The sequence below is a fragment of the Mangifera indica genome, chromosome 16, assembly GCF_011075055.1.
Source record: "Mangifera indica cultivar Alphonso chromosome 16, CATAS_Mindica_2.1, whole genome shotgun sequence".
In the NCBI taxonomy this organism is placed as follows: Eukaryota; Viridiplantae; Streptophyta; class Magnoliopsida; order Sapindales; family Anacardiaceae; genus Mangifera; species Mangifera indica.
The window spans coordinates 4,054,119-4,070,089 of record NC_058152.1 but is presented as its reverse complement, the minus strand read 5'-3'; the positions used below and the strand labels follow the sequence as shown (position 1 = coordinate 4,070,089).

General features: G+C 28.3%; 1 protein-coding gene across 1 annotated transcript; it reads left to right on the top strand.

Annotated features, from left to right (window-relative positions):
• Positions 1–1,709: 1,709 nt before the first annotated feature.
• Positions 1,710–3,114, top strand: LOC123198838 (homeobox-leucine zipper protein HAT22-like). The gene is made up of 3 exons (XM_044613626.1): positions 1,710–2,286; positions 2,395–2,474; positions 2,639–3,114. The coding sequence occupies exons 1-3, from the start codon at positions 1,837–1,839 to the stop codon at positions 2,925–2,927; spliced, it is 819 nt and encodes a 272-aa protein (XP_044469561.1). The 5' UTR covers positions 1,710–1,836; the 3' UTR covers positions 2,928–3,114.
• The last annotated feature ends 12,857 nt before the right edge of the window (positions 3,115–15,971 follow it).

Below are 15,971 nucleotides of genomic sequence, written 5' to 3'. Positions count from 1 at the left end.
ATAAAAAAAACTACCCATCTTCTCCATTATAAAAGGAATTTCAAGTTTAGTAAACAAGGTGACATGATACTCATCTCCACCCGCTTAAAACCAAGCATGAAGGTGGAGACGGTTCATGCATGTGGTCTGTCATCAAGGGAACTTGTTAATGTCCCATCAATCATGCCCTTTATTTGATAAAATAAATAAAATTTATTTTCTTTAATTTAATTGAGGAAAAATCTCCTTGACTATTGTATTAGAAAATTTATGAGTTTTATCTTATTTTGGTGTTAACAACAGATCCTGATTCAATATCATTTTTTGGATTTATATGAAGATTGTATAGCTCCTTGTTGGGTTTTTAGATTCATTCCTATGTGAAGAAACATACATTTATTTAGTGAAAAACTTCAACCTATTATATTAATAAATTAGGTCAAAATAAAGGTTTAATATATATATATATATATATATATATATATATATATATATATATATATATATATATATATATATATATATATATATATATATAACATACTAAAATCAGAATAAACAAGAGAAGAGAGAAGAGAGAAAAATGTTGTCTTGGGTTTTCATTATACGTCAGTAGTAAATTTTCGTTTTGACTCATCATTTTGTTTTCTGAACAATGGAGATAGTAGTTTAATTTTTAAGTAAACAATTATTTATATTGAAATGTAATTAGTTGTCTAATACAATTCTTTTTAGATGATTCTTAGTAAAATATTTTTTCTATTTCGTTTATCGTTTGATTGCTATCAAATTTTTATAGTATTTTAGCCACATTTGATGCTATAGTTTGGAAGGTAAATATTTGTTTTTAGCATCTGTAAAGTGAGATATAAATTTTCAAGTTTGTTATGATATTTTTCTGTAGTTGTGTTTTTTTTTTTTGTTGCTTTGGTGAGTCTACTCATTCGTATGCTAAAATATACTATTTTTGACATAATAAATTAGTTTATTTAGACAAAATCCTATGATTTTACTCTTCATGTTAAAAAGATTTTTACATTAAATTTTTTAATTAATTATTTGTTATCACATAATTTAATCAAATCCAGGAGAGTTTAGTTTGATTATTTTCTTCCCAACACTTCCGGCGGTCAAACTACTCAATCTTAATTTTTTTTTTAGTTGATTATAGAAGCAAGCAAGTAATCTTTGGATGAATGCATAGAACATATATGGGGTAGCTAGCTATCTATTTGTGTTTCTTAAAGAGTGAGCAAAGAAAAAGAAATTATAAATAAGAAATGACAAGATTACTGGGACAGGATTTAAACAAAGGAAAAGTTAGACACAATTGATAGTCCAAGTAGAGGTATGAAAAAGTAAGCAAGATATCTGCAGGGAAAGAAGCATGTATTGGGGGAAAAAGTAAGTGGTAACAGTTGAGTTTGGCACGTTAAGGGGTGGCCAACAGCTGACGAATCATGCTCCTGATGTGTTTCCCACTGCCATGTGAACTGTGGTATTCTTAGTATGAAAGAGATAAGAGAGAGAGAGAAAGGGTCTTTTTCTATTGTAGAATTTTCTTTAATTTTGCTTTCTTTGTTGTAATAATAGAAGGTAACAGTAGTGGGGTTCAAATAGTCAACCTTTGTATAGGGATAAAAAAGGGGCTTTCATAATTTCTTACACCAGATTCTTTTCTTTACTTATTTCATTCCTCTGATTTAAATCATACCCCAAGCCAAGCCACCCACCCACCCACCCAACTCTCCCCTCCTTAATAACACCCAGCCCTTCTCCGTCTTCATTTTTTCCCATTCTCATCTCAAAAAACTCAACTCCTTCTCTCTCATTTTTCTCACTTACAACAATCATTAAATGGGTTCGGATGATGGATGTAACACAGGCCTTGATCTGGGTTTAGGTTTCACTGCAACACCCATTAATCAGAACCCTTCAAAACCCATCCCTAAGAGGCCACAGCCACCATCCTCTGAGCCATCTCTTACTTTGAGTCTTTCTGGTGACTTTTATCACGGCGTTGCTACCAAAAAAAGTGGTTTTATTGATGTGAACAAAGGTCTTGAAGAGGCTGCTGCTGCTTCTCCTCCTCATAGTGTTGCTTCTTCATTTTCTAGTGGTAGGATCAAACGAGAGAGAGATCTAAGCTGTGAAGAGGTCGAGGTCGAGGTCGAGGCCGAGAGAGTTTCTTCAAGAGTTAGTGATGAAGATGAAGATGCCGTTAATGCAAGGAAGAAGCTTAGACTCACCAAAGACCAGTCTGCTCTTTTGGAGGAAAGCTTCAAACAACATAGCACTCTCAATCCTGTAATAGTCTCTCCCTTTCTTCTTTCTCTCTCTCTCTCTCCAATTGTTATTTTCTTGATTAATATCGTTAAAAATATAATCTTTTTTACTGTGATCCATCAACAACAGAAGCAAAAACAAGCATTAGCACGGCAGTTGAACCTCCGACCAAGACAAGTTGAAGTGTGGTTCCAGAACAGGAGAGCCAGGTAAAATTAATCACTTATATCACAAATCCAGTAAATATCCAGAAGCCCCACATAATAATTCTTGTCCTCTCCCCCAAAAGCAAAAAAGAACTGAAAATAAAAGATAAGATTATGTTTATTTTCTTTTAAATCAAGAGTTTTACTGTTATTATTTTCATCTACAGGACAAAGCTGAAGCAAACGGAGGTTGACTGTGAGTTCTTGAAGAAGTGCTGTGAATCACTGACTGATGAAAACAGGAGGCTGCAGAAAGAGCTTTCAGATCTCAAAGCTTTGAAACTAGCGCAACCCTTTTACATGCAATTACCGGCGGCGACACTCACCATGTGCCCTTCTTGCGAAAGGATTGGCGGCGTTGGTGATGGAGCATCTAATAAGCCTCCATATTCCATGGGTGCTAAACCTACTCATTGCTATAATCCCTTTGCCAATTCTGCAGCTACTTGTAATTAGTTGTTGTTAAATAGTATTAATTAGGATAATTAAACAAGAATTAATATATAGATGAATCCAAAACCCCTCCTATTTTTTTGTTCAAGGGTTGAAGTGAAAAAAGGTCTTAGAGTGATTAATTAATTTGCAGAAGTTTGTAAATTCCTAAAAGAAAACATTTATATATTGTCGAAATATTCATGTTTTATTTATTGTTTTTCATTATTTTTTGTAATTAGGGATTTGTACGGATAAATTTGTAATATAATTATCATATCTATAATTATTATATTAAATATTAAATATGTTAAAATTTTATAAATATGATAAAAATTTTAATTAAAATTTTTTTAAAAATTTTAAAATTTTATTAATAATTGCTTTTAATTTTTGAACATTTTTATTTGTTGCCTATTATTTTGGTGATCCAGCGGGTCTTGTCTGTTGATCTCAATCTTGGGACAACGTTAGACATCAATTAGGTTTGAAGATATTTGGCTTCGTATTTACGTGTTAATCATGAGATAATGTATGTTTAGTCACATATTGACTTAAACATGAAATCAAAGCTAATACCTAATACTTTATTGATTTAATTATTATGAAATAGTAGTGGCCCCATTGATTGTACAAATTGGCTTAGATGACTTGGAGATTAAGTAAAGACTTTGTTCATAAGACTTGGACAAAAGATTTCATGATTTGGGTTTTTTTTTTCCTTTTAACAAAATCAATTATTTTTTTAATGGTCAAAGAATTATTTTTCATCATGTTTTTAAAATTACATATATAAAATTTGAAAAATTAAAAGTTTTATTTATCTATATAAAATCTTAATTAAAATTAAAGATTAAATCACTATTTAATGAAAAAAAAAAATCAAGAGAGAAAAAGTGTGTGAAAGAGGAGGAGGTTACCTCACGTGTGTTGCATCTTAATTCAGTTGTTAATAAAAAATAAAGAGAGAGAGAGAGAGTCAAGAGAAAGAAAGAGTCAAAGAGATGGGTGGTGAGTGGTGAGGACTTGAAAGGCGTGTTGACAAAGAAAGGAACGGATGATTAAACTTGACTTGAGAGGCTCTCTTTTTTAAGCTACTTGTGGGGTCACTTCCCACGTGATTTCCTCGTGCCCTTTCAACCCTCCGTCATCTTACAGGTATATTCCTCTTTTGCAATAAAACAACATGTCTTAGGTTTATCGCCATAATCAACGGTCTAAATTCATGGGTTTTCAACGCAATTTTATCTGTTTTACCTTTGTATAATTAAATTAATAATTAAAATCATTTATACCCCCTTATAATTATATAAATTTATACATATTTAATATATATTATTTATAATTAAATAATTTTAAATTAATAATAAGATAATATTTAATCATTTTATAATACATATAAATATATATATATTTATGTATTTGAAATAAGTGATTGGCGTAGACATTACCTAATGAGAAAGCTGTCGTTATGGTTAGTCCAACACATCATGAATTTGATGCCCTCAAATTATGGTGTGGAGTGGACCAATTAATCATCAGATGACTTTCCTCTGAAAATGCCGAACTTTCCTCGAAACTACTTCCTGACCTTATATTCTCATCATGCCTTCCATCATCAACTTTTTTTCTTTTCATTTTAAAAATTTTAATTGAAGTTGAAAGCAAAAGCTAAATATAATTTTGCTTTTTTCTCCCCATCTCCTTCCTTTTTACCAAACTCAAATGTGTGTATAGTAATTGAATCACATATTATATTATATTATATTATATTATGTATTAAAATTTTAATTTTATATTATATATTAAGTATTATATCATATAATATAGTTTTTAAATAATATAATAATAAATATTATTAAATAATAAAAAATTAATTGACATATTATTATTTTCAAAAATATCTTTAAAATTTTAAAATTTTTTATATGTACTTTATTATATCATCATTTCATTTTAAAAGTGTATTAACTTGTATCGGTAATATATATCATATTAGAAAATACATATTGTATTAATTTGATATATCTCATGATATGTATTATTTTTTATTTATATCGTATTATATTTAGGGTTTGACCCAAACCAAGCTGGTTCAGTCTCAAAAGCTGACTCAATTTGATTCGGTTTGGTTTGAATTAGTTTACTTTGAATATGATCCTAGTTCGAGTTAAAAGATTCAATTGATTTTAAAACTGTGCCAAACTTGAACTATAAAGAGTTCGATTTGGTTTGACTCACGAGTTTGATAGATGACTTAATTCGGTTAGAATTTAGCTCATGATTCAATTCGAATTATATTAAATAATTGTTAAATTACGTTATTTTATCAATGAACTATATATCTGAACCATAAATTTAAATCAAACTCAAACTAAACTATTTTTATTCAAATTAAACTTGAATCAAGAAATATTTAAATTTGATTTGATTGAGACCAATATTTAATTATATTATAAAATATAATTAGCGTATATGAATATGTTCGTTCCTTCAATTGGGAGTCAAGTAGACAAATCAATTTTGATATTGTGAAATAAAAAAAAATCAAATTATTAATTTTCTACACAGGGGTATTGTTATATTAAAATGCCGGTAAAGTATGGAAGAAAATTATAATAATTAAAATAGGAGAAAGTTTGTAAAGTTGCAGGGAAATGTGATTTTGAAGTCTCAAATCGGATGAGTTTTGATGATTATAGATTTGCTTTACGTGCGCACGCGCAGATAATTAGGATAAAATAGCAAAAGACATGTGTCTTATGTTGGATAAATTGTCGGCCTGTCAGATTGACATGATATTATTATATATAAATTATTTATTTATTTATTTATTTATTTTTATTCTTCTCATCATTTGAGATTGAAAGTAAGGATTTCTTATTATTATATGTTAATGTCAAATGATACGACTACCAAAAGCTGATTTAACTAAAACGTGTTACATGAATGAATGCCATCATTTGGGTTTATCCTATAGTTTAAAGGCCAAATATTTGTTTTCCACTGGAACTTTGTTGAAGTGACACATTGCCCACACTTAAAATTTGAAAAGTTCAATTTCTCACCAATTTGTCAATTCTGTTAATCTAAGTAACTTGATTTTACCTTTTTTTTTTTTTTTTAAAGATTAAGATTGCAATGAAAATCATAACATTAGAATATCTGCTTGTGTTGTTTGAAATAGAAAATCATAACATTGTTTAGTAGATGAATATCTTTAAAATAATCGAACTTTGATAAGGGAATCAATGTATGTCAATTGATCATGAGAATCACATACTCACATATGATGGTCGCTCTTAGAGATGTTGATAGTCCCGATATTATCTTGAACAAAGACATAAGTAATATGGTTAAAATTATTATAGTTTTAAATGATCCCATCGAAAAATAGTGACAAATCTCAAATGTCAAAGCTGTTTGTTGACAATTTTGTGCAACATATGAGTGCATATATTGTATACATCTATACTAGGCTAACATGCTAAGAGAATTTTGTATGGATGGCTACCCTTATGTCTATAAAACATATCCTCTAACAAATGATGATATGTATGATTAGAGATGTCAATCTAGCCTACAACTCAACCTAGCCCCTATAATTTTGGCAAGATTAATTAAAATTAAAAATATTTAAAAAATTTTAATTTAGTGGACCTATTTGTAAAAGCATGCAGGTCGATCCGCTAAGGGCTCATGGGTCTTATCCAGGGTTGTGTGTTTTTGTTTAACTGGCCTGACATGAAAGCCCTCAAAGTGGTAGGCCTTGACCTAACTTGATATGTGAGCTCGATAAGTAGCATCGACTCAACCTAATATGGCTCGATCTAACCCATTGACACTAATACATATGATCCTTTGATTTAAAATCACCAAACTGTCTTATACAAGGATAAATATGATTTGACACCAACTCATTATAGTTCTTCAAAAATGATTATCATAATAGTGGTGATTGGTTATATTAATAGATTTACAAAGACTATAACAGATTAATAGATGATTCATCACTTTCAAGTATGAGAGTTGATATCTTTCTTAGGCATACTGGATAACATCAACGACCACTCAAATAGGTGGCTACAATAAGATTGAATTGTTGTTCAATCTAATATCATCTGATCATTGATATAGATGTTAGTTAATACATATTCCGAATTCATTAAGGTAGACACTAATTTTATATCTCAACCTTGAAAGGATTTCATTGATGAAAGGATTGTTGTTTGGTAAAAGTCAATCGATGACACTTTATCAATTGAGTGGTTATAATGTCTTACTAGAGCCCAATCTTAGTATATGTTTGGATGACTGATAGATTGTAGATTTGACATGAATCCATTCACTACCAATATAACGAAGAACATATATATCACACATAAAAGGGGTAGATCTCGATTGTATAGGTATTGGGTTGTATAAGGTGTATCATGTATGGTATTTGGATTGTTGGTCCTAAGTTCTGTAGAATAATTGGACTTAAGTATGACTATATCTACTTAAAGGGCCAAAAGTAATAACTTAGAAATAGATGGGTTGGAATATTATAATGAGGTGTTGATTTTATCGAATTTGAATAAAGATAAACTGAAAATTGGATAAGTAACAAGTCACATGAATGACTGTGCGTTCATTATTTTGGGTTGATCTTGTCTAATAATATAATCATAGATCTACAAATCTAAATAATCACGAATTTTAAGTGATATCAGAATATAATATGATTCATGTGAGTGACCATACATATACTATGCACAATCGTTCATTATGTTCTATATAAATGAATTAATTTTTTGAGACTTTTATTATTTTCACATAACACTCTCTAAATTCTCATCCTTTTAAAAATTCTAGCAAATCTAAGAACCCTTCCATAGCCTCTTCGCCTGTCTCATGTTGATACCAAGATTCTATCCTACACTTGGAATGGGATCGACACATCTTCGTACAATAAAGACAAAAGAGCCACCAACACGAGTATGTTATTTTACAAACCTCCTATGGTTGAAGTCCTATAACATGATTGTGTGATAACTCCCTATAAATGGATCCTAATTATTTATAGTTGAAATATGTTTTTCAATATATTTGAATAATTTTACCATAACATTATCAATAACTCAATAAGGCTTCTTGATAATTCTTTAGAGTTTCACTTAAGAAGGCCAAAAGCCTCGAATGAAATCTCTAGCAAAGTCTTGATCAAGACTTTAATGCTTTCAATTATTAGACACTCATTCAAGACTCCTATACTTCTCTTCTCAATGGCCTCAACCCTAATTTTACATACCCAAAATACCCTTGTAATGTCTTCAAAAATTCCAAGTTATCCATTCATTCATGGATGTCTCTCCAAAAGGTTATTGAAGAAATGTCAAAATCTGTTAGATTTAAGAATAGATTGTTATTACTTTACCTTTGCTTGTTGAAGCCTTGGTTGTCGTCAATAGAAAATTCACTCTCAAGGCAATTAAATAGATTCTCTCTATTTGCCTCTTCACCACTGGCATAGACTCACTCTAAATAATTCATCTTCTTTTTAACCGTTTTTTCATAAAACCCACTACAACTATTGCTACATTAGAAAAAAAATGGGAATTTGAATGCTAAAGAGATTGAGGAGGAGGAAAAGGGTGATGATGAAAAAGAGGACAAGGAAGAGTGTTTAGGCAATGTCGATTGTGAGGGGACAAAGTTATTGTTTCTAAGTTTAATTGATAAATCTTTCTTTTTTTAAATTTATAAAAATCTTTTATCCTTTCATGTGTTAGTGTGTTATTGACTAAAATTTTAAATATTCTTTAATCATTTTTTTATGTCTGTGTAAAGTAACCCTTTTATTTTTCATGTAATGATTTTCTTTAATAAAAATAGATATCAAGGGAGAAATTGAACTTTTAAAATTTAAACGGTGGATCTTTTATTTTCTTCAAAGTTGGGTGTGAAAATAGTCATTGGGCCTAATTTTAAATGGGATATTTGATTAGTGTTGCTAGGTGGACAACCTTTATTTGTATAGTTCCCCCAATAATTTAGTGACTTGAAAATTGAGCAGATTGAAGATACAGACATCATGTGATTTGCCGCCCACCTTCCAGACACTTCAACTAACCACGATAAACATAATATCAAAATTAATTTCTTATCTTAATTTTATTGAAATTTTGACTTGTTGGGAAGTTGTCTCACATTTAGGATGCCTTGGTTAAAGTATTCCTTTATATTACGAGACGAAAAATTATTACAAAAATATATTATTTAAAAGTTTATTGAGTTTGGATAATTATTATATTTGATAAAAATTAATAAATATAAATTCATATAAATAATTATTGTATTTGATTAAATATAATAAAAATAGTAAAATATTATTTTATTTAAATATGTTTGAGTATAGTTATACTAAAATATTTTTTATATTATTTGTTCTATTGATTGAAAGTGTAGATATTTTAGTCGTAAAAAAATTAATAAGTAAGACTATAATTGTGACAAAATTAAGATTACTGTGGTAATTTATTAAAACTTAAGGTTATGATGGTAATCAAATTATCATTTATATTACCTATGGTATCACTATGGATAATAGAATATTATCAAAAAATTTTATTACTTAAAAATAAAATAAGATAATATAAATAATAAAAAATAAATTATCAAAATATATTTTATTACTGGTAACCAATCGTTTCCTTAAGGATTTAAAATAAATTGTTGTTGATGTTTGAGCCGAGGCAAGATATATTATCATAACATCTGTTAAAATTAGTTAATCAATTACATAATCTATGCTAAGTGCAGTGAAGAGTGAAAAGTGAATGTAAATTGAACACAAAGAAGTTTTTAATGTGATTCAGTGCATTATTTTAGAGCTTATGTTCATGGTTATGTTGCTGGAAGCTCTGAAAAAGTGTTGCAACAAGGTCTAAACTAAATTTATAATAGAGATTGTTTTAAGAAAAACTTGATTTTGGATAATTATTAAAGGAGAATAACTGAATTTTTCTAAGAGTTATCTCGTCGATCTTAGGATGGAGCTTCTTTGATCTTTAGTGTTAGATGCGAGATATATGCGATTCACAATGTTTTTTTTTTTTTTTCTCTTTACTCTCTCCTTTAAGTAATTATTTGTATTTATAGGATGAAGGTGGAGCATTTTTATCATATCAATTACATTTCAAATTTAAATTTTAAAAAAAATTCATATTACATTACATGAGGACGAGATAATCATGCTCTCGAGCCTATGTAAATCTTATCTTGGGCTTTATCTAACTTTCACCTATCATATATATATTCATGATGCTCAGACATATCTTTGTACTTCAACATACCTTTAACATATTTTAAATTACCATGAAAAGCTTTACGAATAGTTGTTCATATTCTATGAACATGTGTCTATTTTCTTTCTTATGCATAGCCTTGCATTACGCGTAAACGGGCGTGCACTTTGACTTAGTATGAACGTGCACGATCTCTTTTTTACAATCATTTATTTCGATTCATCTTGCACAATGATATTTCCATTACCTAACTATCATTGTTTAAAAGTCTAGATTAAAAATCAAAACTATTTTACACTAATTATGAGTAAGAGTTGTGATTTATAGATGTGAAATTAGCCTATGAATAATGTTATGTATACATATTTTTTATACACAAATATACATACATAGATATGTTATTATGTGATTGAATATTATTTTATTATTAGTTCAAAATAATATAATTATATTATGATATATGTATATATTTATATACTAAAAATATGTAATTAAAATTTTATTGTTTGTTCATTCTGTTGCTTGATTGCCGGGATATCACTTTATATTTCTCATTATTTTACCTAAATTCATGCCTTAAATTTTCATTAATGTATTATTTTATCGAGAGAGAGAGAGAGTCAATTATGGAGATGTGGGCCTGATGAAAATCAGTTAGGATGATGGGGCCCATTTCATCACATGGCAGCCCATATTGGTAGGGAGTGTTTCACATTAATTGCCAAGTAGTAGAAGCGAGCGAAGACGGAGATGTGAATGAATATTAGAAAGTGTGAAGAATTACCAAATCATCCATAAACTAGTAACCACTACAACGGGAAAATGATAAAGGCAGTCTTATCTTTAGCGGAGTTTAGACGATGCCCTTTCATTGGTTAAGCATAGACGGATACCCCATTACAACAAAATTTTTACAAGGTAGTGGAAATTTTTGTCTGAAAAAGGTAAAAAGTTTGTCTTAAAAAGTAAAAAACGTCTTTACAAGTTCAAAATTTGTTTTTAAAAGTTAAATATTTTATCTTTAAATTAAATATTTGTTATATATCAATCACATTATACAAATATTGTTCATTGAGTTCATCAATATTATACTTTTCTTAATTTTGTAAATGACCTAGTATAATTCCTTCTTCTCAAATTCTACACCACTTGTTAACTTAACATGCTTCCATGGTCCATCCCTGCAAGAGATATCAATCGCCGTCTTCGATCCATTCCCGTTACAAAGATAACAATGATTCTCCAACGTTTACTTTCTAGAAAAAATCTTCTCTCTATTCTCATACCTGTGAAAAAAATTTCCTTTTCATACCCTTTAAATACAACATAAACATATTAAACAATAAAATAAATAAAAACTAAAATCAACGCACTATTTTAAATATCACAAATAACATATATTAACTACTTTCATATGTACAACAAAAAATATAAATAAATTTGAAATACATAAATAATCTAAAACTACAAGGATATATTAGTATGTTAAGCAAATATGTTTATATAAATAAGTGAGGACCAGGCAGGCTGAGTTGAGAAGGAAACATATATATCTTTGTTTTAAATTGTAATGATTTTTTGTTTATATCTTCTTTTTTGTCTCTTTTCTCGTTTTTATTAAGAAATGTCTATTCTGTTAGGGTAAAGGTACGCCAAAGATCTTAAATTTAAATCAAAATTATTATACCTAAAATTGATTCTTTTTCTTGTGGGACATAACTCATGCAACCCATGTGAAGAAAATTCATGCTTTGAGCGAGTAGATGACCCATGTTACCGACATGCAATGCATGACATTGATTTTCATGGGCAAAATATTTGGTTTAAAAGACCCAAGTATCTATAATAAGAATTGTGTTTGCACTAGGAATAAAAGTGAATTGTCCATCGCCGCAGAGAACGTTTAGTTCATTACTTTACATTATCTCGACCAACAAATTGCCGCAATGTCACCGTCGCAATGTAGCTTGAGTTTGTCATGTCAGCTGACCAAACGGCAAAAGACTTTTTCCTGTGCATTTTTTCAATAATATTTTGGTATTTATTAATTTGCCATTTTACTGACATGACATGATTGCATTGTTTATAATAAAAAATCTTGGGAATTAGTCTTCAATGCATGAGATTAGTCTGCAGGTAGGGTTAATTTGCCAATTAATAATATATTATCGCATAATTAAATAATTTTTAATTAAAAATAAAATAGCATTCTTTCTTATAAATATATTATTATATTTAAATATTATTACATAAATATTTTTTAATATATAATAAATATATATATATAATATATCATCATATGATTGAGTATTACTTTATTATTATTTTAAAATTATCTAATCGCATAATAACATATTATATACTTATCTTTTATGTAATCAAAAGTGTGTATACATAGTTTTATTATATATTTAATATATAAATTAATACTCACTATTAATCTTTATACTTTATAAAGTAATAATAAAACTATGTGTATCTACTTTGAGTATATAAATAGGTATATATTTAACACGTATTATCATGTCATTGAGTGATTTTGAATTAAATATAAAGCGATATTCAGTCATATAATGACATACATACGTATATACCTATTTATGTACTCAAAGTGGGTGTGTATAGTATTTCTAATAGAGTAAATAACTTTTTTCCATTCAAGGTTTAACCTAAAAGCACTTTTTCACCCTAATTGGCATAAATAATGTTTTTCCAGCCAAATTCAAATTATGTTAAAAAAACTAATAGTATAAAGGCAAAATAGTAATTTTATTATCTATTAATTTTGAAAATAAAAAACAACTTAACCAAAACGTTAAATTTTATAAAGCTCTGTCAAACCAAACATTTTGTTTGTAACAATTTAACTCTTAAAAAACTTTATTGCATTTTGTTCAATTATTTTGGGATGTAACATCGTTTTTGAAATTATTAGGGGGTAAATTGGTATTTTAAAATTTTTTAAAAGAACCCAAATTTTTTTCAAATTTCTAATAATCTCATAAAAATTTCATAATGACTCTAATGTTTTCAAAATTATAATTTATTTTATAATATCCAATTATATGATAGAAACACCTCTATTTGTAGGAATAAAGAAAGAAAGAAAGAGTGATTATGAAAAGAAATTAAAATAAGCGGCTTCTTATACAATTTAATTACTTAAAAAGGTTTTTTTTTATAATATTTGTTAACTTAAAGTTATATAATTATTTTAAAAGATAAAATAATAAAGATAAAATGATAATTTTATACTTTAATACTATTTGTTTTATTAACATTGTGTGAAAAAAATGTTATTTATACTTGATTATAAATAGTAAAATATTATTTATACAAACTAGTGTGGAAAAGTGTTTTAAGGCAAACCTTGCACCTTTATTTTACTTTAAGAATAAATCCAAACTATGTAAGGATTTCTCAAAAGTGAATTTACTAGGTTCAGCCCAAATTAATTTTGCATGGGCCGAACAATATAGACCATTTTTCAAATCCGACCCGCCCGTTTTCTATTCTGAAAATGAGAGTTTGGCCGCGATCATGGAACCGCCCTGTATGTTCAGATGGTCCACTCATCAATTATGAATGCTTGTTTTACATTTGATTAATTATTTTTCTTTAAGAATGGAAACAAATCACTCAAATGTGTTCTGTTGTCACCAGTGTCTTCACTTTACTTTCAGTAACCTGTTGAGCATAACATATAAAGAATGATGGCCGATTCCTCATCATTTAGTCGGCCGGTGTACCCAAACGTAACTTGAATTATATTTACTTATTTTAACTCGTACATAATTATACTATTTTATAATATTTTTATAACTAGACTAGATATCAATTATATAAAGAAGGTGATTTGATCCAATAGTGGTTGAATCAATTGATAACCGGTGTTTTGAAAAAGAAGAAAGAAATGGTTTGTGCAAATGGGTTGAGATTCATTTGATTGGAGTGGGTTGGATAAGAGAGTTTGGGTTAAGGTGTAAGATATAAGATGGTTTGAGATTTAGGCCTGGCTCATATACTTTCCTTGGACTAGTGGGTTGGTTAATAGAAAAAGGAAGATTGGGTTGCCTTTTGAGTAAGTTTTATGTTGATATGGGCTGGGTTTGATTTTTGGCAATTGTGGTTGGACTGTATTGGAAATGGGTTTGGGTTTGGTTTATGCGGTTTTTGGACTAAGTTGGGTTTCTGGTTTGGGTGGAAAATATTCTTTTAGCGTCATCCCTTCATCTTCTTCCTTCATGGCTTGGGTGGATTTTCAATTTCATTTTACGTTAGAGGGGCGTTTGGTTAGGGAGGAGTAATGGTTACACTGATGATTTATTTTTATTATTTTTATTATATTATTTAATTTATAAATAATAAAATATTTTAATAATATTTTATTATATGATATATAGTATAAAAAGTAATATGATTATTATGTCATCTTAAGTATTAAAAAATTGTCAATATAATATTGATTTTATTATAGCTATATCTTTATGTAGTAATTTTTTTAGAACAAAAATAATCCCATTTTTAATTAACATAATAAATAAAAAAAATATTTTAAAATAAGGTATTTAAGTAAAATAATATATTAATATTCTTTTATTATTTTTAGTCAAAATAATAATTATTTATATTTATCTAATTTTATTAAATTTTATCAAATATAATAATAATAATAATTTTAATCTAATACTTTTTAAAATAATTTATCTTTAATGTGAACTTTTAATTTTAATAATAAAATATTTTTCACATTACACCAAAATGATTAGGTTTTTACTTGGCAAATATAATATCTAATTACTGTTTGTGATATTCAATGTCTGTAAATTTTTCCCAGATATCATCAAATGTTGATTGATTTCGTCATTCAATGAGCCGGTTGCCTTGCTTCCATTCCATGCTTGTCATCCACATGTCATAAATAACTTGTAACCAGATTTTGAAATACACGTGCATATTTGGTTAATCCAAAACAAAACAAAACAAAGTTGGTAGAAACACCAATAATGGAGCTGCAAAAGACTAAAGATGACAGTGAAGATGGAAATTACTTACTGTAAGTGCTTTTGTGGGTACCTGTGTCTGTCCTGCCTATCCAAAAACATATGTTGTTTACGAAATATATGTTCAAACAGGTGCAAATCCAAAAGTTTAATACCTATACCTATACCTTTTTTTGGCCGATTCCAGACAGGTAGGTGGGTCAATCATATAGTATTAGTCTATTAAGGAAGCAATGACAAGATGAATGAATAGGCACTGTTCTTATGGATAGATTCAAGTTAAATCAAATTTGTTTCAATAGAGTTAAGTTTGAGTTTAGTTTGTTTAAGAATAGTTAAACTTGAATTAAATTTTAAGTTGGTTCGATATTAAAATAATATCGTTATAATATATATTAGATAAAACGATAATGTTTTAATTGATTTGTATTAAAATTTTTAAATTTGTAAAGTTTACGTGTCAAATACTCCTAAAGTTTGAGATTGAGTTCAAACTTAAAAATATTAAACTCTTATATTTAAATTTAAATTTAAATTTACTTAAATTAAACTCATTTCAAATTTGTTCCAACTGCATTCGAACTCTATTCACTCCAGCCGTAGCCAATGTCATGATAGCTGACAGTATGGTAGGAAAGTGTTTTAATCCAATATAAACGGCTCATTTTAGAATAAGATTCTTTTGGCTATTTCCAGGTACATGTCATTGTCATGAGGCTGCCAAAGTATGATTGATGGGATTAGGGAACTTGAAACTAGAGTTCTGGAAGAATATC

Excerpts from the sequence above, each read along its gene's own strand:
- LOC123198838 (XM_044613626.1), top strand. The coding sequence starts at position 1,837 with ATGGGTTCGGATGATGGATGTAACACAGGCCTTGATCTGGGTTTAGGT. Across the intron at positions 2,287-2,394 it reads AACATAGCACTCTCAATCCT|AAGCAAAAACAAGCATTAGC; the intron begins GTAATAGTCTCT and ends CATCAACAACAG. Across the intron at positions 2,475-2,638 it reads TTCCAGAACAGGAGAGCCAG|GACAAAGCTGAAGCAAACGG; the intron begins GTAAAATTAATC and ends TTTCATCTACAG.